At 40.7% G+C, this 23,023-nt stretch overlaps 1 protein-coding gene across 1 annotated transcript; it reads right to left on the reverse strand.

The window, feature by feature from the left end:
• Nucleotides 1–6,289: 6,289 nt before the first annotated feature.
• On the reverse strand, nt 6,290–12,036 carry EN1 (engrailed homeobox 1). Its single transcript, XM_030209836.1, has 2 exons — nt 11,151–12,036; nt 6,290–7,065 (listed from the first exon to the last, which is right to left on the reverse strand). The coding sequence occupies exons 1-2, from the start codon at nt 11,662–11,664 to the stop codon at nt 6,746–6,748; spliced, it is 834 nt and encodes a 277-aa protein (XP_030065696.1). The 5' UTR covers nt 11,665–12,036; the 3' UTR covers nt 6,290–6,745.
• Between the last annotated feature and the right edge of the window lie 10,987 nt (nt 12,037–23,023).

A 23,023-nucleotide genomic window follows, 5' to 3' on the forward strand; every position in this document is an offset into this window, starting at 1 on the left:
CAGCTGAGCTCTGGTCGGCCTTCCTTCCCTGCCTGTGTCCCGCCCTCGCCGACGGTACGTCACACGAGGGCGGGACACAGGCAGAGAAGGAAGGCCAGGCCGATGGGAGCTCAGCTGATCTGCATGCTGCGGCGATGTAAGTTGAATTAATAGCGAACAGAGGGCCCGGCCCAGGTGGAGGGGTGGCGGCGGCGACTCCGGGGGGGTACCGGTAGCGGCGACCTCGGGGGGGGGGCCTTGGAAAACCCCCATTCCAATAGTAGCCCGTTTTAACAGGCTCAACGGCTAGTATATAATATATGTGCTGTATATAACAGTTAGCTTATACTGACTTGGTTGCCTTATTTTTCTTTTGTTTTGCTTTTGAGGTGACTCTCTCCTCTAAATGTGGGCTAGTTGGTTTTCTTAGGAAATATTTGTCCCTTTTTGTAATTTCGTTTCTTTTTTTCTGCAACTCCAATTCACATGTTCTTATGATGGATATGCAAATGTTAAAATCTGGAAAAAGCAACGAGCACAAATAACATGCAAATGTAGTCAAATGGGCATTAATGAGGTCATTTCTTATTCCCTCCCAATGCTCAGAAAATAGCACACAAAGCCACGCTTACCGCTGAAGACCTAAAACCAGCTCGGAGCAAGTGTTAGGGTGTTTGAAGAGAGGATTTCTCATGATTCTTTCTTTTTTAAATCTTCCAGTTTTTATTTAATTTGGAAGCAGAAGAAAGCTCGTTCAAGCCCCTAAGCCAGTGGTCCCCAAACCTGGTCCTGGAGGCACCCCAGCCAGTTTTTTAAGATACCAACAATGAATATTCAGGAGAGAGATTAAGAGATTTGCATGCCCTGCCTCCACTGCATGCAGATCTATCTCGTGAATATTCATTGTGGATATACTGAAAACCTGACTGGCTGGGGTGCCTCCAGGACCAGGTCTGGGAACCAGTACCCTAAATGCAAGTAGTGAGCAACAAATGTGTACAACTCGAGCAAACCTTAAAGAGAAAGCATACGTTTCCTGCGCTTAAATATAAGCCATCCAAGTAGAAAAAAAAATATTGAAAAGCTTACATTTAAAGGCACAGAAAACAGACAGTAATGTGTGCTTCACTTTCAGGTTTTGCCTGGTACATGCGCACAAGAGCTGAACTCAGGGCAACCGAGAGGGGGGGCAGGGGCAAATTTCACCGGGCCCGGGTCTCTCTCCCTCTTCTGCTCCCGGGCTGCCGGCGCCGCAATCCCCATTCTCCACATTCCTACCCTCAGCTCCCTCGACAGCCCCCCTTCTCTCTGCCACCTGGCCCCCTGCAATGCATTTTAAAAACATCTGAATGCGCAGTGCCAACATGCAGCGCCTCCCGTCTGTGTGAAAGTGTCAGTTCGCCTCGGGCCTTCCCTCACTGTGTCCCGCCCTCGTCTGCTGTAACTTCCTATTTCTGCAAGGGCGGGGCACAGTGAGGGAAGGCCTGAGGTGATCTGTCACTTTCATACAGACGTGAGGCGCTGCTGGCTGGTGCTGCCAATTTAGAATTTTTTTTTAATGCAGGGGGCCCAGTGGCAGACAGAAGGGGGCTGTCGAGGGAGCTGAGGGTAGGCAGGTGGAGACTGGGGACTGCGGTGCCGGCAGCCTGGGAGCAGGAGAGGGAGGTGACAGCAGTAGTGATTGGGGGGGGGGCGGCGGTGGCGGGGGGGGGGGGCCTGGGGCACCCTTGCCCCAGGCCCAGCTCAGTCTCTCAGCAGCCCTGGCTGAACTTACTTCAAAACTCTTCTGCCCACATGCCAAGGACATTCCGCCTTGCTTTCACTTTTACAGCGTGCATATAATTTGAATACTATTTCCTTTATGTATTAGCGGGCTAGTTTTCTGCGCTGTTCCGGTGGTATGGGTTTCTGCACTGTTGGCTTTAGCATAGGAGTTCTGAGCATCAGCCCACAAATGTTGGCGATATCACTAAAGTATTTGCCCTTGGGTGGGGAACTAGGAAGGGGCAAGAATGGGCATTCAGCACTATAAGAATTTACCATTCCACATTAGCAAGACTATCAAAGAAGAGAAATACTTCCAGCAATTAAATTGGACTAACATTGCAACCACACTACTTCACACAAAAGGAAAGACCACTAGAAATTAAGCAAACCTTTTGCATGCATCTAAACCCATTTTCCCTTGCAGCAGCAGAAACTTTGGAGTACAAAAAAAAAATCCATTTCAGAACTAGTGCCTAGCAATAATTAGAGGTTCTTTTGCCCTCGATTACAAAAAAAAAAGCCTGAATGCTCAGTTAACATATTTATTAACAAATCATTGTTTACAAAACATTTCCTTATGCTGGGTTACACAGTCATAGACCACGGTTTGTTGTAAGATAAGCAAGGTTTAGGATATGTAGTAGATCCAGATGTGTGTCCCTGTTTTATTTGTTTAGCCATAGCTAAATACTTATTAGTATCATTAATAGTGGTCATAGAGTGATTTATTTATCTCGGGAAACATTAGGGGTTGAAATCGTCAGGTGCTGTGAAATGCTATAAATGTAAGTTCTACTGTCCTGGGAGCTTTTCCACAACTCCGAAAACGGGGTCCCAGAAAGTCGTGTATTATGTTATATTGATTCCTAGGACGTGGTTATTTTTTTTTTTCTTAGCATCTGTATGTCTCTCAGTTTGCTGGTGTTTTCCAGTTCGAAGCTAAGGCAATTTTGGCTGCCTGCAGCAGGTATATCAGGATGGAGAGTGAACCAGTGACTGGAGTCTCTTCTCTGAATCCTAATGAAAATAATCTGGAAGTCTAAGTTTTGCCTAGAAGTTTACACATTTCACCTATCCTATTTCTAATCAGCTGGTCTCCGATCTAGTTGTCATTTCTGCATTCACTGACTGGGCTGCCTTCTCATTCATAGTATAATTTTATGATATTAACCTTTGGGCTGAATTAGTGCAGGTCATAATGAACCTTCAGAGGGAACCTCGGCATCTCCCTGTCCCCAGCTCCTGTCAGGATCTGGAATCTCGGGGGGGGAGGGGGTCCCCTTCTCCTCCCCTTCCTGCTCCTAGCAATAACTACCAGGTAAATCCGACGGCCGACCTTGGAAATATCCTTAGCAGTGCAGACCGGAAGGCCTAGTTGGGCCATTGGACTTTACCTATGACGTTGACCAAGCTACTAGGAATTAGACTTCGTAGACTCAATATTTTGTCAAAGCTTCAATCTTACAAAATTTTTACCTCAGGGCAGTTCTATTGACTCCCTACTTGCCTGTTCTCTTCGTTCACCCCTCTCTTCTCGAGGGCTAAACCCCTTGAGCTGGAGACTTGGCCATGTCAATACTATTTATAGCACCTTTGTGTAAGTGGTTAATTTCAGAAACGCACCTGAATATGCATAACTTTGTGAACACATTGCTGAAAGGTATTTACCCAGCTTAGAGGAACAGCGTCAGGGCAAGAACTAGGTATTGTGCTCTGCAAAATTTGTCTTATTCACAAATAGTACTTTTCCGTTCGTGCTTGGATCTTTGCTTGTGAGCGTTTGTGTAGCTGCATTATTTAAAAAACAATTCTGTCTTAAATGGATTAGTTTGGTGTATACCATGACAAGAATTAACCCATGTGTGGGTCTAAGTTGGTTGACTTGTGTATCTTGGGTGGCTATAGGAACTTGAAGGGGGGGGGGGAGTCTAGTTTCCATTCTTGTGACATTAGAAATTCCAGCTTGATTACAGAAAATGTTCGATCTGGGCAAAGTTTGGATTTGCAGCCCATAATATCATGGAAACAGAGATAAGCCGAGAGGTATTTTGCAATATTGTTGTTGATCAGTCACTTATTTTGCATAAGATACAAAAACTGTCTCTACAGAGTCTCGCCTATATGTGAAAGTAGAAATTGGTAATTACAGTATTTTTTTAAAAAACGAGGTCAATGTTTTTTATTATTATTACGCTGCAGGACCTGCTATTGGTAGGATTTGGTGCTCTGATTCAATCATAGAAAATATACGAACTTTTTATATGGTGCAGTACATTCGTATTTCCGCCCCAGAACGCAGCAAGATGGTTTCATTTGTAAGCAAGTAAAAGCTAGACGTATTCTTAATATCGCAATAGGGCACATTAAATGAGAAATAAGATAATGCACTTTGAAATCAAGGGAGCTTAATGTATAGAAGCTAGGGAAAGTAAACAGTGTAAATTCCTGAGGTAAATGTCATTTTTAATAAACGTTTATACAACAGTGCCAAATTATTGAAGACTGTTCTGTTCAAAAAAGGCTTATCCTTCAGACTCTACATAATTTCAAATAACTTTTAGTCTAACAATGATTCAAGGACACTAATTTTTATCTTTATTATCGTTTACACATTGTTGTTTTAAATGTTGTTTACTATTTTACTTTTAAACTGTATAATTGTATTTCATGCACTGTAGCCTTTTCTACAGCTATGTGTAAGCCACATTGAGCCTGCAATTGGTGGGAAAATGTGGGATATAAATGTAATTAATTAAATAAATAAATAAATATGGTCTGACTGCCTTTTCCCAGTCCCACTTACTTGTGACCAAGCAGTATTCACACAGTTCACCGAAATGTCTTTTTGCTTCTGATTCTTCTGAGGTACAGGAATTTTGTTTTTAAAAAAAAAACCACTGCAGTCTGTCTAACCTTGGATTCACTGGAATGCAACTTCAAGATGCATTGCATGGGAGAGCACTGCTTTAAATTCAAAAACTCTGGCTGCGCGGTTTACTTGGGGTAATTCAGAAGAAATACAATTTACCAAAGAACTTTCAAAACAAACACCTTATCCCCGGGTCCTGCAAATCTGACATGATGCGTTTGAGTGCAGCCTGAGCGGTTGCTTTGAAATCTGGGGCTATTTGATGTTTCCCGTGGGGATTGGGGTGCCATCTTAAGAGCTAACCCCCCCCCCCCCCCCCCCCCCAACGACTGTCTGTAGGTGGACGTCAGTTCATTCTCTTCTACGGTGGCTTAAGCATGGAAAACTAAGCAAAAATCAAAACAGCACTGTTGTTTTTTTTTCCCTATTGTCCCCTCCCTTTGGAAGCTCTCCCGAAGACCACCTGACATTGTTTAACTAGATTCTCCACCCCGAACCTGGATGGTAGTCTGAAGAATTACGATTTTAAAGTGCATTTGGAATATAAGACCCAGTGGAAGTGCAGTCTTAAATGTCTTAATATTAGATTGGTTGTCAGCTCACCATGTGACAAAAAAAATGTTCCTATCGTGCAAAGAATTCTAAAGGTTTCAATGAGTTCTGCCGGTTCTGTTATCTCAAAAGTTTTTTTTTTCTTGCCACACAAAGATAAACCATTGCACAAGAAATAAAAATGTGTTTTCAGTATAAAATACCGATTAAATCTTCAGTCAGCATTTTACAGTCTTTTCCTCTACTTGGCCCATATCGATTTCAGAATTCATAATTTGCCACTAAGGAATAGCCTGTGACATACTTTAGAGCTCTGTCCCTCATTTTGTACAGTAACTGCTACGACTTCACGGACAAAACAAAGTAAAGATGAAAAGAGTGTAACGAAGAAAGAAAAGAAAAGTCACTGAGACACATTGCACGTGATTAACACTTCCGTTTTTGCCGCTACAGGGCACAAAAAAATAAGCAATACTATCACAAAGCGTATGGCACATTACAGTCCCTCCACCCTTTTTTTTTAATCAGGCCTAAGAGTGGCATATGTAATTATAAAATGACTATTAAGTACTTTAGACTGAAATCAATGAATGAAAACTGCTACTGCAAAACTCCAAGATAAAAACAGCGTTGCCTCCTGCAGTTTCCGTACAATTCTTCAGGAAACGGTTACTTCCCGAAGTTTCACTTCTGTAACCCCCGTTTTATCACCTTAGATTTCACTCGGAACTCTTTCCCCTACAATTTACAGGTTTACGTATTTATTTTAAAAAAAGATCCAGCTAAGTAAACCAAAACATTGAGGCACAGCTAAAGGAGAGCCTAACCTAAGCGTTTCAGCTCGTTTCTGCCTCAATTAATGGCAGCCTTTCAATAGAAAAGCAGCAGCCGCAGCATTCTTGATCATGGAGCATTCATCTCCTTTCCCCTACCCCTGGCTTTTCAAAGTCCCCCAAAACGTGAGTGAATGTAGAGTTGAAGAAGGCCCTGACATTCAAAGAACGAGTATGATTTTTTTTTTTTTCAGCAGCCCAAGGAAAACAACTTACAACCGGTCTTATATCCTGAACACAGTTTAAACACTTTATTTCAGACTACAGATCTCTGAACATAATAAAATCTTTGGCTTGGAGCGAGGGTTCAGTATCGCAGTCTGGAAAAAGATTCTGAACAAAGTTGTCAGATTTAAAAAAAAAAAAAAAAAACAGAACAGAAAGTTCACACAAAACGATCGAGTCAGACATTTACTAAAACAAAATGATCAACAAACATTCAAATAAAAAAGATAAAATTTCCAGCAAAATGGAGATCCGCTAGACACATCTCTTACCTGAAATTAAATATATACAAGGTCATATTATGTTTGGCTATATAGAGATATTTGCGAGAGTTCATAATTTTCTTAAGTCCATATAGCATAGATAAACATAGATCTTAATTAAATAGCACCTCTGTCCTTTTATATATATATATATATTTTTTTTGTTCCTTTCTTTCATTATTCCACATTTTCTTCTTCTTTCCTGGTGAAGTGATCTTATGCGCGAGGGGCGTTGGGGGTGGGGCGCGAAATGTATATCATTCACTCTCCTCTTTGTCCTGCTGCACGGTTGTGGTGGAATGGTTGTAGAGTCCCTGGGCCATTAGATGCAGGGCTAAACCGTTCTTGATGCCCGTCGCTTTCTTGATCTTGGCTCTCTTGTTCTGGAACCAGATTTTGATTTGAGATTCGTTCAGACTGAGTTCCTGGGCCAGACTCTGCCTCCTCTGCTCCGTGATGTAGCGGTTGGCCTGAAATTCAGCTTTAAGTCTCTGCAGCTGCTCAGCTGTGAAAGCTGTCCTGGGCCTTTTGTCCTCTTTTTCGTTTTTCTTCTTTTTAAGTTTCCTGGTGCGTGGACCTGGGGAAGCAGAAGCAAAGATGAAAAAAATATAGCAAACAAGGGGAAATGCAGCGCTGTTAATCATTTCAGGGGATTTTTATTATTATTATTATTCACAACATGCAAAGCTGTCCATCCTAAAAATCATTTTATATTATAGTGACTACAGTACTGCTGGAAAGAAATGGATTCCAAAATTTAATTTTCTTCATACCTATCTTCCCATTCCCATTTAATTATCATTGAAAGTAGAAAATAAGGGCAGATTTGGAAATGCACCCCTCCCCGATACCATAACTGTGCGTTCTGCCTCCGGTGCTCTCTCTCTCTCTCTAGGCCTTGCTTACCGCATTGGGAATTATTTATTTCTTTTACTACTCTGTTAAAAGAATTCAGCCTAACAAAAAAAAAAAAAAAAAGATGCTTATGAAAACAAATCTAAGATAGGGGAAAAAAAAAACAGTTATATTCACTCTTTGTACGGGGCTCAGAGGACACCTGCCTCTTCATATACATAATCGTTTTATTAGCTTGGAATTTCCTGACTTTTTGATTTCTGTATTAAAGTTAATATTATTAAAACTAGCTGCAAATAAAGATGATTAATTCATACGTTTGATTTTGCAACTGAAAAAATTGTATTCTTCACTTGTTTTGCGCTTAGATGGTCTGCGACTGTAAACTTCAACAAAAATTCATCTTAAAGCAAATAAATAAATAAAGTAAATACAACTGCATAGATACACTCCATCTTACATTATAAACTAAAGTAAATAATCCCAATTTTACTTCTAGGGATTTGATTTGAAATCATTCACAAAACGAAAAAGTTCGTTTACAGAATTCTGGAAGCAGCATAACTGCACGAACGCTAACAGGCAGATACAATATCCTAAAATTCCAGACTGAAATTCGAATTCTGTAATCTGGTAGGACGGGATACCTATTGTTTAAAAAAAAAACACGGAAAGAAGACGAAATAAAACGTTAACCATATTCAGTCTGTTATAAAAATGAACAAAGACAGGTTTTTTTTTTTTGGGGGGGGGGAGGCTGTCGAAATACTGATATAGTCCACGGGCAAAGTCAAATGAATTAATGGAAAAAATTATTTCTATTGTCAGCCCATCAAAATAATAATAATACAAATGATTCGCTTTATTTTTAATCATTTCACCAAACCCATTTATAGTAAAGGTATGCACACAGTGTAATATTCAATATGGGAGGAAAAGCTTTTGAAGAAACACACAGGAAAAATAACAGACAGCTGTTGTTTAGATGCGTATAGTTCACTTAAGAGAAAGAGAGACTTACAAATATATACAGCGGTTTTTAAAAGGATTCATTTAAGACAGAAAAACAGAAAAGGCAATATCATAAGCAGAGCTCTGTCGGGCAAGTATTTGTATACGTACAGGTAAATAATTAGAATGATAAAAATAAATGGAATACCGTCGTGTTTGCTCCCTATATGGTGTGACTTAAATACGTTTTTCCCCCTTATTTTGTATTAGAGGAGGCATGCAATCATTTGATTTGCTCCATGACCTGTTCCACTAAAAATTAAAAAATTATGGTAAGCAGTTATATTTATCACCCAGGCAGTTTCACTATTTTCATAGCTCAGTCTGAATGTTAGCTATGTTGATTTATATGGGTTTACGGGAATTAATTTAAATAATACTACGGTATAAGCTGTAAATAAAGGAATCAAGGAGCTCCTCTGTATTTTTGAAACGTGATCGTTTTATTGTTGAACATACAGCCGATCGCAAGAAATCTTAAAATCAAACTGTTTAGCCTTTCTTAAAACTAGATGATAAATAATCTGACTTGGTCCAGCTTGCAGGTTTAGGCCTTTAAAACGTATAAAAACATATCACCTACACCTGAACTAAAAATTTCCAGTTCAGTCACAGTGCTCTTAAAGACACGGTAAATCTTAGCTGCAAAAATACATCCATTCACATAAGTAAATTAAAAGAACCTAGAAGCAAATTATGCTACGTTAGAATTCAGAGAGCATTGGCTCTGTTTTTTTGAATGTTTGCATCTGAAATAAGTAAATGGAGTTGAGGCTTCCTGACATACGATTATAATGAAAAACAGCAACGCTTGGTAATAAAAATAAAGGACGGAAAGAAATATGATATATAAATAAATAAAGGAAAATGCATAGAATATTTAGCTGTCTTCCTGGCTGCTAGACTTGGCTACATTCGGAGCACAGATGGGGTCTGTGTGAAGGTTTCCTGCAGCACAGGCCTCCCTACGAAGCTTAGGCCTAAAGATTTCTGATTGTAAACGGATGGTTCGTCAGTTCCTGCAACGATGCTTTCTGATTCCCTGTTTAACCATTTCTCTTTAGTTATCAACACAAAAATGGTTTATTGCAAAAAATAATAAACCTTTTTTAATTTAAAAAAAAAAGATACCTCAAAAGATGCAACCTTACGTTTCTTCATCAAACCCCCCAAAAAACTAGCGCAAACTGGAGATTTTAAGAAAACGGGATTCCCCTTCCCCCCTTCATAATCGAGGGCTAGGAAGACACCGTGACCAGAAAAAAAAAAAAACTCGAAACCGGATTTTTCACTTGGCGATCTTGGCTAGCGTTGTTTCCCTTTGTTTTAGTCTCTCTCTTTTTTTTCCTTCTTCTTCTTCTTAACAAAAGTAGCGCCGCACATCACCGGAACGTAAATTTAATTTGCACGCGCAACGAGAAAGAGCGGCGAATCAGGCTAGGGGGCAGCTAAATATAATCACTTCCCCCCCGTTCGGACCAGATCTAGAAAGTGACTTTGGTGAAATGGTACGTCTGACAGCTCAATCAGACAATCAATCAAGTTTAAGTCAATCAAAGTAGCTTTTCTTAGATTCAAGTAGCTGTAAGTGTCAATAGCAGTGATATCTGGATGACCCGGACTGATAGCAGCAAATTGATCACTTTCACTTAGAAAGATAATAGCGACCCGTCAAGAGGAAGAGAGCCGGAAGCAGCATACTGCAGATTCTGGGCTCCAGTCAATACGTGTGTGTCTGTGTGTTTATGCATGTGTGCAACTTACTCTTGTTGCATAACAATGTGTCAGATCAAACTGTTTCTCTAGAGCATCAAATCAAGGAGTAATCAACCTCGCTACTTTTTAGGATCCCGTCACTACACGCTAAAGAGTATTTAAATTGTATGCACAATGTTCCCCTTGGGCATTTCATGCTTTTTTTTGGGGGGGGGGGGGGTGAAAGCCCTTTCACTGAGTTACTAAATGTTATAGCCTGATTGCACTGAGTTTTCTAGAAATGCTGTCAAACTGTATGAGTTTGTTGGAGTCCACTAAACTGGTTAAATTATTGCCTGCCCAACTGAAAACATATCTGGTGTGTATGTGGGGGGGAAATGTTAACAAAAGTTCCCGAGCGCGAGGAATGGTTCTTCTTTTTTTTTTTTATCCACTTTAAATAAACACATACTGGAAACAAAATTTCTGAAACAACTGCACGGCCCTTCACCGTAGGTAAAGTACAAGTTTGAGGAAAAATAGTAAAACGGTGACTTTCAGGCCTATCTATAATTTTACACTTTCCCCCAGAAGGGGAGTCTTCTTATGAATTATTATGCTTGTTTTATTTCTTATTATGAACTATTACGCTTGCTTTTGTTCAGTGTTTTGCTGTGTTTAAACTATATTGATAAATACATTATTGCCTCGCTTAGACGTCCTAAAGTGAAGCGCTCAGAAGTTCCTTTGCAACGGCAGATTTTCTTTCCCAAAACTCACAAATCCAGCTCCCCGCCCCCATCGAAAAGCAGGTAGGCTGTTTGGTCAATTTGGGGAGCGGGCACAGGGACAGGACAAGGAGCATTGGGGAAGGGGGGGGGGGTAGCAACTGTCAAGCATATATTCACTTTCCATTCTGCAGTAAATAGCAGCGCATGCTCATCCCATACAAACACTCCAAGAAGTAGGAAAACAGACTGGAAAACATGATAAACTACCAAAAAGAAGAGAAAAAAAACTGAATAGACAAAAAAAAAAAAGGAGAAAGAGACTTGTAATAGGTAACAGATGTGAGCAGGGAAGTGGGGTCCATCCACTTACCAGAAGACGGTCTGTCTGAATACCTAGTGCAGTAAACCCAGGCAGGCCACACCAGAGAGTGATCGGACTTTGCAGCAGCTCCTCCGTTATTGGAGCCCACAAGCAGGATGGCAGAGTTGGGGCTTTCTCCTCCGTACTTGGCCGCTGCAGCCGCGCTGCCTTCCGAGGCCCTGGAGGCAAGAGGCGCAGCCGAGCTGTCACTGTTACTGTCCGAGGAGTCCGGGCACAGGGAGGAGGGCTCGGCTGGCCGCCGGATCAAGGGGTTCACGTTTTCTCTACCTGAGGTCTGGCCCCGCTCCCGGGAGCTCTGCTGTTGCTGCTGCAGCAGCAGCTCCTTCTTACAGCCAAAGTCTGGTCTCAGGATGTTGTCGATGAAGAAGTTGGTAGTTCGGTGCGGCGGCTGCGGCGGCGGGTGGGGCAGCGCTGGCGGGGAGGGCACCGGGGCGGGGGTGCCGGCCACCCGCTCCCCGCCGCCGGAGTCCCGCTGAGCCTGCTCCGCCGCCGGCTCTTCCATGATCGCGGTCCCCCCACCGCTTCCCGGTGGGGTGCCAGGCGGAGAGCGATTCCGCTGCCTTCGGCCACTGGTCTAGTAATAATAATAATAATATCCAAGAGAACCAGGCTAGGGAGAGAACTACCGCGGAGTGAAAAGAAGAAAAAAACAAAAAGAAGCAGCAAAACCGAACAACCAACAGCTAAATCAGCCTAAACAAGAATAAGAGCAAATAAATAAATAATAATAATAAAGCCAGACCAACCCCCGCGTCCACACCGGGTCCTTTACTGAAGCCCCTGCGAAACCCAGCGGAGCCGATCCCCGCTCCCTCCGGTTGTCACTCTGCCGGCTGTCATCGGGCGGAGAGATCGCTGTCCGGTTCCAGCGCCCGGCCTCTCCCCCCACTCTCTGACACCTTGGGCTCCGCAAACTCTCCCCGCGCCTCGCGCCATCCCGCACACTTTTTTCACTCCAACCGGAAGCACGTGAGCCTGCCGCACGTGTGGCCGGCCAATGGCCGTCTGGGGGAGCGCTCCGGCATCTGTGACGTCGCCCAATGGGAAGCCAGGGATCCCACGGCCGATTGAATAATGCAGGGCTGCTATATAAAAAAAAAAAAAAATCTGAGGCGCCTGGGATCCTCTGTACACCCGGGTAGGCAGCTGGCTGCGACGTTTAAAAACAGTCGGTGGCCAGTAATAGAGGAGCTGAGATGCTGGCAAATTAGAAAAGGGGAGGAGGGGGGAAGCTGGCATATTAAAAAAAAAAAAAAGTAGACACCTTACGGGATCAAATGAACTAGGAGGAGCCTTTCACTTTTGTTTTATTTCTTTCCAGAGTTGCAACAGATATTTATTAATGCGTGTATCACTTGGGTTGCATACAATCTTTAAGCTCCAAAGGTGGAATTGTGAGTAACTAAAGGCAAGATATCCCTTGCTTTAAGGTTATGTTCCTTGTGCTCGGTTTTAGAGAGCTTTGGGAAGGATTTTTTTAAACACACACATTGTGCAGATAATGCAGTGGCCATGACAACCAGTCAGGAATGAATATTAATTTGCAGGAAATAAATGAACACATCAAGATTTTCATGGTTTCTAAACTGCAGAGGGGTAGACGAAATTATTTATAGTATCTAGTGCTCTTTCGTGTTGTGAAAGTTGGTGAAGCTGCTCAAAATGCTAGATTCCTAGGGGCAGTATGATTTTTTTTTTTTTTAATTAGCTGAGATGCTTTTCATATAATGTATTAAAGGGCAAACTAGATTTAAATGTAGAGGGTAATAAAGCAATCACAAAACATTCTGTTGCATTTAATAGTTTACTGTAAATGATTTATGCATGTATACGTACAAGTCCCGCACCCCAGAATGATGTGTGTGTATTTATACATATATATACATACATACATACACACACACACACAATGTTGCTGGCTTGATAATATAAGAAAACTGTCTCTTATTCTGAATATTCTGACTTTGTGTAATGCTGAATAACTGTCTCCCTTTCAAATCTTTAGGGTAGGTGTTCCACCTGGCTTTAAATTTGGAATAACTCCCCAAAATTCGCAGGATAAGATCCAGGTGAACAAATAAAACTGACCAAAAAAAAAACAAGGGGGGAAAAAGTAGAATAAGCTGATCTGCCTGTAGGACACTCATTTCTGTTAAAAAAAAAAAAGTCATTTTTTAATTGAATGTCTACATAATGTCTACACAAGTGAAGCCAAAACACACGAAACGTTCAATATGGAACGTAGATATTGGCGGAGCTCGACTTGATAATGAAATATTCCTGCTCCCAGCCTTGTTTGCAGGGCTAAGTCTCTATTATTTGATGCTAATAAACGCGATGCCCTTAACCTAATAATTTCTGTTTGGAATAAAGGAGCCCTGCTATGAACAGTTCTTCAGAAAGCGGACAGCCTAAAACAGAACGAGGGGAAAGAAAAGTTACTGGATATGATTGAGGATCCAATTACTTTTGAGATGGAGGGGGAAACAGAATTTTCTAGGCACTGACAGTTATTCTTAATTAGAGGCCTCTGTCTGGTGCTATACACGTAAGTGAATTTTACATTTTATCCATATGTTGCTTTTATTTACTTACCAAGGCCAAAGTAACATATTTCTTATATACCGAGAAGCCGAGAGCGGGCCCCTGCAGTTTCTGCTGAAATAATAGTCGGCACAACACAATCAACCTTAAAATCAATATAATCACCCCCCAATTAAATTAATGTTCGGCCCAGTGCATTCAGAATACCATATCGTTTGCTTGCACTGAAATTAGGTTTTTATTTATATTTAAGTTAGCAAAATTGAAATCTTTATCCCAAAAGCGAGTTGTGGGTACTTAATTAAATTCTAATTAGGACACTATCAATATCCCATTTAGCCACGTAGCTTTTGTGAGCCGCAGCCCCTTTCAGGCTGTAAATGGGGGCTGGCTGCCTTATCTCTCCTGCAAGAGACGCCTTGAGAAGGGCTGCGGAAGATAATTTATAGGTTTTAATTACTCTTCATTCCGCCTGATCAGCTTGGCGTTCATCACAGGAGGGTGAATAAAACCTGGTCAAAAGCACTGTCAGTATTTGCTGGCAGCACACTTAATCAAAGTAAGCAGGAGCATATTACACCGTGCGAGCTCCTCCACGTAATTTCCAAGCTGCTGATAAAGCTGGTTGAATAATGCTGCAGCCTTTGGAGACACCATTTACAGAAATGGCTTTATTGACGGCTTAACGTCGGTAATTCATTTTACCTTTCATGTATTGGAGCTCGGATTTGTTACAGTAATAGGATGATAAATGCACTGGCGGACTATAGCTTTTATTATTGAATACAATACACACACCCATCCCTAAATGTTCCAAAATTGTTTTGGGGGAAAAAAAAATCGAAATATTAATTTAATTTGTTCACTTGAGAACATTAATTAATATATACGTATATTTTCCATGTATCTGAATTATACAGACTGTATTCTAGATAACCCAGATGAAATGGACTACTTTTAATGTGGTAGTGAGGGCCATACACAGACACAGGCATGCTTAAGTGTGGGAGGGTGTGGGTGGGGCCGAACCAGTGGTAAATACGTAAATATTTTCTTCAGCATTTATATCATAGTTTTATTGGGGGCCCACTGGAAACCGAAGTTAGACCAACAAATGCAAAATAAGTTTTCGCCAGTTATCTAAAATCTTAGTCCTCTCACTGAAGGCAAGAAATGCTTTGTATTGCTTTCTACGTATGGCATTTTCTGCACGACTCAATTAATAAAATACTATTTTTTCAATGTGTGCTTGATCAGGGGTTCCCTAACACTGGAACGTAAGGGACAACGAGGAAATGGGTGAGAACATAGAGGTACCCTTCCTCCGAAAATATGCATCCTTTTCCTATATATAATTTCCCAAGTCAACCAGACAATGCAGTTGTGAGTGTTGTATATATATTAAGTTCGTTATTATTTTAATTTAATATACATAAGACATTATTCTTTGAAAATACCTTTAGCCATGCCACACACTAAAGAGCTCAGCATTTAAAAACGGGGTTATTTAGTCTAAGAATATGATCTGTTTCTCAGTGTTTCTGTTTTTCCTAGAAGACATCTTACTTATGAATGTGCCACGTTATAATGCAGGTAGCTATGTACATTTTCCAGTACTAAGAATACAATAGACCTGAATTCTAAACTGTGGTCTACGTACAGACAGACGTTTGTTGCATGCTATGATTTTAGTCTTTGTCCTATAGGAAATGAGTATGGAAAATAATAGAGCTGAGTGGATGGATGCGTGTACTACTACTACTTAACATTTCTAGAGCGCTACTAGGGTTACGCAGCGCTGTACAGATTAACAAAAAAAAGGTCAGTCCCTGCTCCAAGGAGCTTACAATGTGTATATGTGCCTGTTTCTGCATATGAATGGAATACAACATATATGCCAGGCCCCACCTATTGTTTCATGAAACATATGTTCCTAAAATATTCTTCTTCCTAATTTTCTATATTTCTATCGACCAGATGGAAATTATATGCTACGGTGGCGAAATGAATGCCTTCTCGGCTCCACCGTAGGGGGGGGGGGGGGGGGACGTATATAAATGCGTTTAATATACACTGTGATAATCCTATTTCTAAGTCTAGATCAGATCACATTGGGGCTTTTGGCTGAAAGACGTAAATGAGTTGTTCTAATACAATAGATGTCCTCCTTTCTACAGGGACTGGCTGACCAGAGGTTTTGTTAAAACTGAATGCTAAGAGATTTCTCCTACGAGTGCGGGCATTATTATTATGAGCTGTAAGGTCAAACTATACATTCCGGGTCCCCGAAGCCTATAGACCCTGGGAGCTGTGCGGGATAAACCACGTCATTGTACCTGACACTCCTTTCAATGGGCTAATTCAATTATCGCTCGGGGAGTCAGCCTTCATTTCTGGGTAGCAGTGTAATTCGTTTGTAAACAGATACCAGAAGAAGGTCTGGTAAGAAATCACCTCTATGATGTATTTTTTTTCTTTATGGTAAGTATATATTGTAATCGATAAGATGATTTAAATGCTTCCACATTTTATTCCAGTTTGACGTTCTTGTACATTTCTCTGAACAAATAAATCGAACAGATATCAAATTTGAGATGTTGGATTTTGTGCTCACCGTTTCAGAACGTCTGGATAGGCATTATGAAGAGTATGGACCTTATCTTTTTGAGATTATCGTGTGAAATATATTTAATAAAGCAGCTTTTACTCGTGTCTTCTTTATACACGTATCTGACCTTCGTGTTGATCCTCTAAATGGAAAGATTGAAACAAAGCAAATTTAAAGCATGTTTAGAAATGTATGCCCGGTATCTTTGAAGTCGATTTTTTTCCCCCCCCTTGTCTTAAAATCTTTTAACGTGTACAGTTTCTTTCTTGTCTGCTTTGCTCTCATCCCTAAGCTTTCTGGAGTTGAATTTGAAAGCCACAGTGTCTTCTCGTTTACCGTGCTGTGCACCTGGCTCTGGGGACAGCTACCGGAGGATATGCCTCCTTTGCTCATTTTTAAATACATTTGGAAAGGCACGGGTCCACACCAGCAGTGAAGCATCTGCAAGAAGCACTGTGTGGCTTTCAAGCCTCAACTACAGAATATATTTGCTGCACTACATGGACATTTTCTCACAGTATGACATTTAGAGACAGCAGAGAGGGTACAAATCTCACTGAAAAACCATTATTCTTCAAATCATTCTATCACATTTTAGCCCGCTTCCACGCAAAATTTGTTACTAACGTTGAACTCTGTTAATACTCTCTCCGTTGAACAATAAAATATGTTACAAACAAAAATGGCCATACGAGCTACATGAAAACGAGTAGCTTCAAATGCAATGCAATAAATTTCTATGTATATACACAGAGAGAAAGTGACAGTGTGAGAAATGCTTGAAGCAATAAGTGTAATAATTGTAAGTCATTCTATGCTAGTTTCAAAAATATGTGACCAAAACTTCCAGCACCAAGAATTGGAACCACCAGTAAACCCAAGTACTACCACCTTTGAGATGCGATCTGTTTGCTGGGGTAAGAGACTCCTCTAGCCCTGATCCAGGTGTGAGAGAAGCACAGAAGGTCCCCAGATCCTGCTCTCTGCCAAGGAGTTAGAAGAATGAAGATTTCCTTCCGGCCGCCACTGGAAAAAACGCCTTCTGAAATCCTCACCCATGGAACGAGCTGTTCGTTTCTATTGTGTGGAATAAAACTTACTTAACTAGCGAAAATATTTGGTTAAAAATGTTTAACAAACACGTAACGATTGATTTAAATGCTTGGAAGGAAATCCTAAGAAAGCTAAATAAACCGATTTGGAAAGATGAATACCTTTTAAACGCAGGTGGTATGCGTATTATTGAATCTCCAATTAGTTCGACTAGAAAGGTGATTCTGGTTTTGTAAAATAAATCTCGATATTTCCCCACTTTTTGCTGCAAATTAAAGACAATGATAAGAACTACTTTGGCATCAAAATATATATCTATATCTATCTATCTATCTATATATTATTAGTAGTAGTAGTAGTAGTATTTAAATTCCAGCTATAATCTGGACGAATGAAGGGCACGTTTTAACATTCTTTATCACATTTAGACAATTCGGGATTTTGGTATCCCAATAGTCTTAGTTTAAATAAATGTGATACTACAGTGCTTTCACTTGTTGGAAAGTAAATAGAAGTATAATTTTATATATTTATCAGAATCGCATTACATTTTAAAATAGTTATACCTATTATCAAAGTGTCTACTTGACAGACAATACACTACTGCAATCTGAAATCTTCAAATATTTACCCTTAGATATACAGATTAACTTTTGTGTTGCAGGTTGTGATTTGTTTGGGTTGTTTTTTTTGTTTTTCATTTAATAATTACGCAGTCAGCTAGACCAAAGAGTAAGTATTATTTCTGCTGTTCAAATTAAAACGAAAAAAAAAATGATATCACTAACAAACGCTATTTTCACACTTTGGGTTTCATAACTTCCTCACTGAAAACCTTTCAATAGCTATCAATCAAGTTCTCTATAGTTAATAATCCTATGCAATTAAATGCTAGACCAGTTGTCTTTTAATCACTGTTACACTTGTGTACTCAGACATAAGTATTTTGATGTTAAACGTACTACAGAAATATCATCTAAAACCAAAAGCCAGAAACCTGTCTGCCAGACAGAAACCCTGCAATGTTGCTGCAGCCCAGCGGCAAACTTAGGAACTGTGTCATTTTAGGGACAAAGGCGCAGAAAATCCAGTCACGTTTAGTTTTAGTACATGGATGTCCCTTTAAAAAAAATTGTTATGCAAACGAGCCCTATACATGATCCTCTCTGCTAATAAAAGAGGTAAACCAAATGCTCAAAATGAGTCAATAGTGTAGAAAAATATTTTATTCATCGGCGTAGTTTGTTTGTTTTGGGGGGAAGGGGAGGGGCAAAGGAGCTGGAAGTCATATATTATAGGCAACATTTGCGGGGGTGGGGGGGCGACCACATGTTCACCCCAAACAACGCCTCTGAATTTCGTATTTCTCCGGACTGCTGTGTGTCAGGCAGGAAATCACTGTCTCCCTAATTCTCTAGAAGTAATGGAAATTAAAATAGCGTGCTATGGGGGGAGGGGGTTCACACGTTTGAACCTGTTAAGAGTAAGATGCTTCTTTAAGGTTTGTTTCCAAAAGGTGGATGACTGTCCTAGATTCTGTGTCCCCTCTTTCGTCCCTGTGTTTCTAGTGCAGTCTTTACAAAGGAAAGGGCAGAAGCAATTGAGTTCATTGTACAGAAGTCCTTCAAAGTTTAAAGCTTCACGATTTTAACGTTAATGAGTTATTGCCTATCCATGTAAGATAAAATATCCTGTAGGAAGCAATCAATGTGCTAAATGTAGCAGCATATATTACATTTTAAAGTCCTTTTCCTTATGCGTATGAGGTGTTGAATATGATGCTTTGGAAACATCACAGAGACAATTCCTGATTATTATTATTTTTAATCATGTCTGCTGAGAATCATCGTGACAGTTATTTATTTAGATTTTGCTCACACCTGCTCACAATCTAAGTTTGTACCTGAGACAATGGAGGGTTAAGTGACTTGTCCAAGATCACAAGGAGCAGGAGTTAAACCAGCCACCTCTAGATTGCAAGACCGGTGCTCTAACCACTAGGCCACTCCTCCACTCATTAATGACCCTTCCTCATGCTGAGGTGCCACGAATGGGACAGCGCCACCAAGCGGTGCTAACGACGCCATTTAAAAGACATGCAAAACTTAACATTGCCCTGAAAGAATACACACTCCCTTTTGCAACGGGTTAAATAAGGCTGGTAACACGCTCGTACACCTTATCTCATATAATCATAAAACTGTTACCAAGTAGGACCCTGTTCGTTTGTTTAGAACTGGGAGTTCCACTTTAACTTGTAGTCAAACCATTATTCTGTGGTCCCAGAAATACACATTTTTAGTCAGGGAACTGTGGCTGCAGTGTTATAGTCCACTTGTAGATGTGGAAATAAGGGTCAACAACCCAGTTACAGATGGTATCTTTTCATCGAACTCAATATATGTTTCCAAGCTTTCGAGCCTTATCCTCTTTCTCTCTCCTCATCAGATCAGTGAAGCTATAAATTAGTTCAATAAAAACTTAATTGTTGACACGTTTCCATTTTTTTTTTATTTCCATCAAAACGGTAATATTGAAGAGGAATTCGTAGAACCAGGTTCTGAGTAATATTATTTTAAAGCCATTGTGGGGTGTATATGGTTCAGAGAAAACAGTGAAACTGAAAAAAATATTTTCCATATTGTCTAGTGAAAAAAATTTTGTTCTTAATGCTAAAAAAAAGGAGTAATCCAGGGGATTAGGCAAACAGTTAATTTTCAAAAACTGGCTCATCAGGTTTCCATCTGGTGATCTCTGGTCTTAGAAAAAATACTGTAAACTCAACATATTAGACTAGTGTTTAGGGTGGTGGACTCTTGGTGATCTGCAAGGGCCGACTTCTACATGGAATGTTGCTAGTGGAATAGCAACATTCCATGTAGAATCTCCAATAGTAGCAACAGTGGAGGAGTGGCCTAGTGGTTAGGGTGGTGGACTTTGGTCCTGGGGAACTGAGGAACTGAGTTTGATTCCCACTTCAGGCACAGGCAGCTCCTTGTGACTCTGGGCAAGTCACTTAACCCTCCATTGCCCCATGTAAGCCGCATTGAGCCTGCCATGAGTGGGAAAGCACCAGGTACAAATGTAACAAAAATAAAATAGATACTATTGGAGATTCTACATGGAATGTTGCTATTCCACTAGCAACATTCCATGTAGAAGCCTGCGCGGCCACATTGGTGATCTGCTAGGGCCGACTTCTACATGGAATGTTGCTAGTGGAATAGCAACATTCCATGTAGAATCTCCAATAGTAGCAACAGTGGAGGAGTGGCCTAGTGGTTAGGGTGGTGGACTTTGGTCCTGGGGAACTGAGGAACTGAGTTTGATTCCCACTTCAGGCACAGGCAGCTCCTTGTGACTCTGGGCAAGTCACTTAACCCTCCATTGCCCCATGTAAGCCGCATTGAGCCTGCCATGAGTGGGAAAGCTGCAGGGTACAAATTTAACTAAAATAAATAAAATAGTAAAATGTAATTGAACAGTACATTACCTTGAAAACCTTTCACTAAGTTATCAAATAACTCTCAGACTGTAATAGAAACTATCCTCCCCACACAGACTTATCCAATTTATGGCAACAGACAGAACACAAAATACAGTCAGACGGGAAAGTTGGAAGCTTGATTTATTCCACTAATAGCACTTTTGAAAGTTTATAAGCTAGGCTGTGATGATTCCTCCGTCCATTCTAAAGGTACACGTGACTTTAGTCAATGGACTCAAATGTAGAAGATGTGTCTACTAGACCGGCAGGGAGGCACAAAATAGATGAAAAAAAAATGACCCAAGAATGATAGTGAGACATACACTGAGATTCCAGCTGCCTCTCTTGCCCCACAATCAGCGCCCATTTGGTTCAGTCCTTTCTATTCCCTAAGTAATCAAGTAATTGGAATGAGCTTAATTGCAATGGGTAATGGGGCTCTCCCTCCTTTATTAAACTTTTTTTTGGCAAAAGAAGGGCTACCGGGAAATCGAAATACTTTATAAAGAAAATTTGAAAGTATACAGTTTTCACATGTAAAACTAGTTTGCGTAAAACCCGCAGCCGAAGTTGCCGGTAGAACCAAAGTCAGGCGCACCGAAAGACTTCAGGTACCAGAGGAATATGGGGAGCGGTAAGTAAGAGAGAGAATCGGTTTAAAAAAAGCAAGAGAGGGGGGGGGGAGAGGAGGATGGAAGTACCCCGGTGGTCCATGGACTATTTACGACGGCCTCTTCCTCCCTTAGCAAAAAAAAAAAAAAAAAAAAAGAGCTTGATGTCTCCTGTGAGTCCTAAGGGATAAATAAAAAAGCATTTTAACAATAATTCAGGATGAGAACTGTCGGAATTTCACTCCGGCAAAAAAAAGACGGGAATGTGATTAAGCACCGTTTAGATGGCCGTCATCCATATTACTCAGAAAAAAAATTTTGTTAAGGAAAAATAACTCTTCTGAAAGGGATCAAAGAAAGTCTGATCACTGTACCTAACTCGACTGGGTTGAATGCGACATATCTCTCCAGAGCAATAAAGAAAGGAGAGCACCAACTCTTTCAAACTTTTTAGTCATCTATTGATCCAACACGAATATATGGAGCACATGCATGTAAACTGTATTCCTTACAACAAAGTTACTACAGGTATCCGAAAGACTTTCTGTTGTAAAAGCCTTGCAAAATAAATACACGCAGAAAAACCCTTCTAGATAATTCAGATCACAAATAAAACCAACATACTGAAAAAGCGTGACCTTACCCCTCAAATAGCCATGAATACACTGGGAGACAATCTGAAAACACGAATTTTAATGCTATCTATCTATCTATCTATCTATCTAGCATTAAATTTATATATATATATATATATTTTTTTTTTCCCCCCACATTAAGAGTCTGATTCGGACACCTTCACCTGTACAAAAATGTTTCTAAAGACACCTGGATGAGTTCAGTACCTGCAGGATATAGGTTCCTGTCAATCTGAAATCAGATATGCGGGTTTAGGCGGCGGGGTCAGGAGGAAAAGCGCCCGATCCAGCTAATTATTTGTCTTTGGTGTTGGCGTGCTGCTAAAATTAAGAAGGACCAAGAAGGGCCCATGAATCCTTAGGAAACCAAGCTCTGCTGTCCAGTCTCCCCCAAATGCTTGGAACTTCATCATTTCATTTTCTAACAAATAAACCCCCTTCATAAGGAAGAGCAAACAAAACAAGCTTCAGAATGGAAAATTGATTGTTTGATCAGTTTTCTGCATGTCCTTCTCTGCACCAAGCATTTCATTTTATTAATTAAAGAGATCTAGAGGATGATTAGGACTTTTTTTTTATTATTATTTTTTGGTCCTACCTAGAAATCCAATCTGAAATCAGGTTCCACTTACCCCTGGCACAGAGAAAATGGAAGATCTGGGCTGGGAAAGTTCTAGCACTGGGGAAGCCACTGAGCCTTCCCCATCTAGCAGTTAAGTTACGTGGGGGTTAAACGGGGGAACTGGGGGGAACGATTAATCACCCTGGAAGTCTCCAAAGTTCTAGCGCCATGATCCTCCCCTCAGCACTTGCCTCCTTCAATTATCCCTGTCCCCGATCCCTGACTAAGCTCTCTCTCTCTCTTCTCTCCTCTCCTCTCTCTGTCTCTCTCTCTCTCTTCTCTTCTCGCTCTCTCTCCTCTC

This window comes from Microcaecilia unicolor, chromosome 7 (assembly GCF_901765095.1).
Source record: "Microcaecilia unicolor chromosome 7, aMicUni1.1, whole genome shotgun sequence".
NCBI lineage: Eukaryota > Metazoa > Chordata > Amphibia > Gymnophiona > Siphonopidae > Microcaecilia > Microcaecilia unicolor.

Excerpts from the sequence above, each read along its gene's own strand:
- EN1 (XM_030209836.1), bottom strand. The coding sequence starts at position 11,664 with ATGGAAGAGCCGGCGGCGGAGCAGGCTCAGCGGGACTCCGGCGGCGGG. Across the intron at positions 7,066-11,150 it reads TTCAGACAGACCGTCTTCTG|GTCCACGCACCAGGAAACTT; the intron begins GTAAGTGGATGG and ends CTGCTTCCCCAG.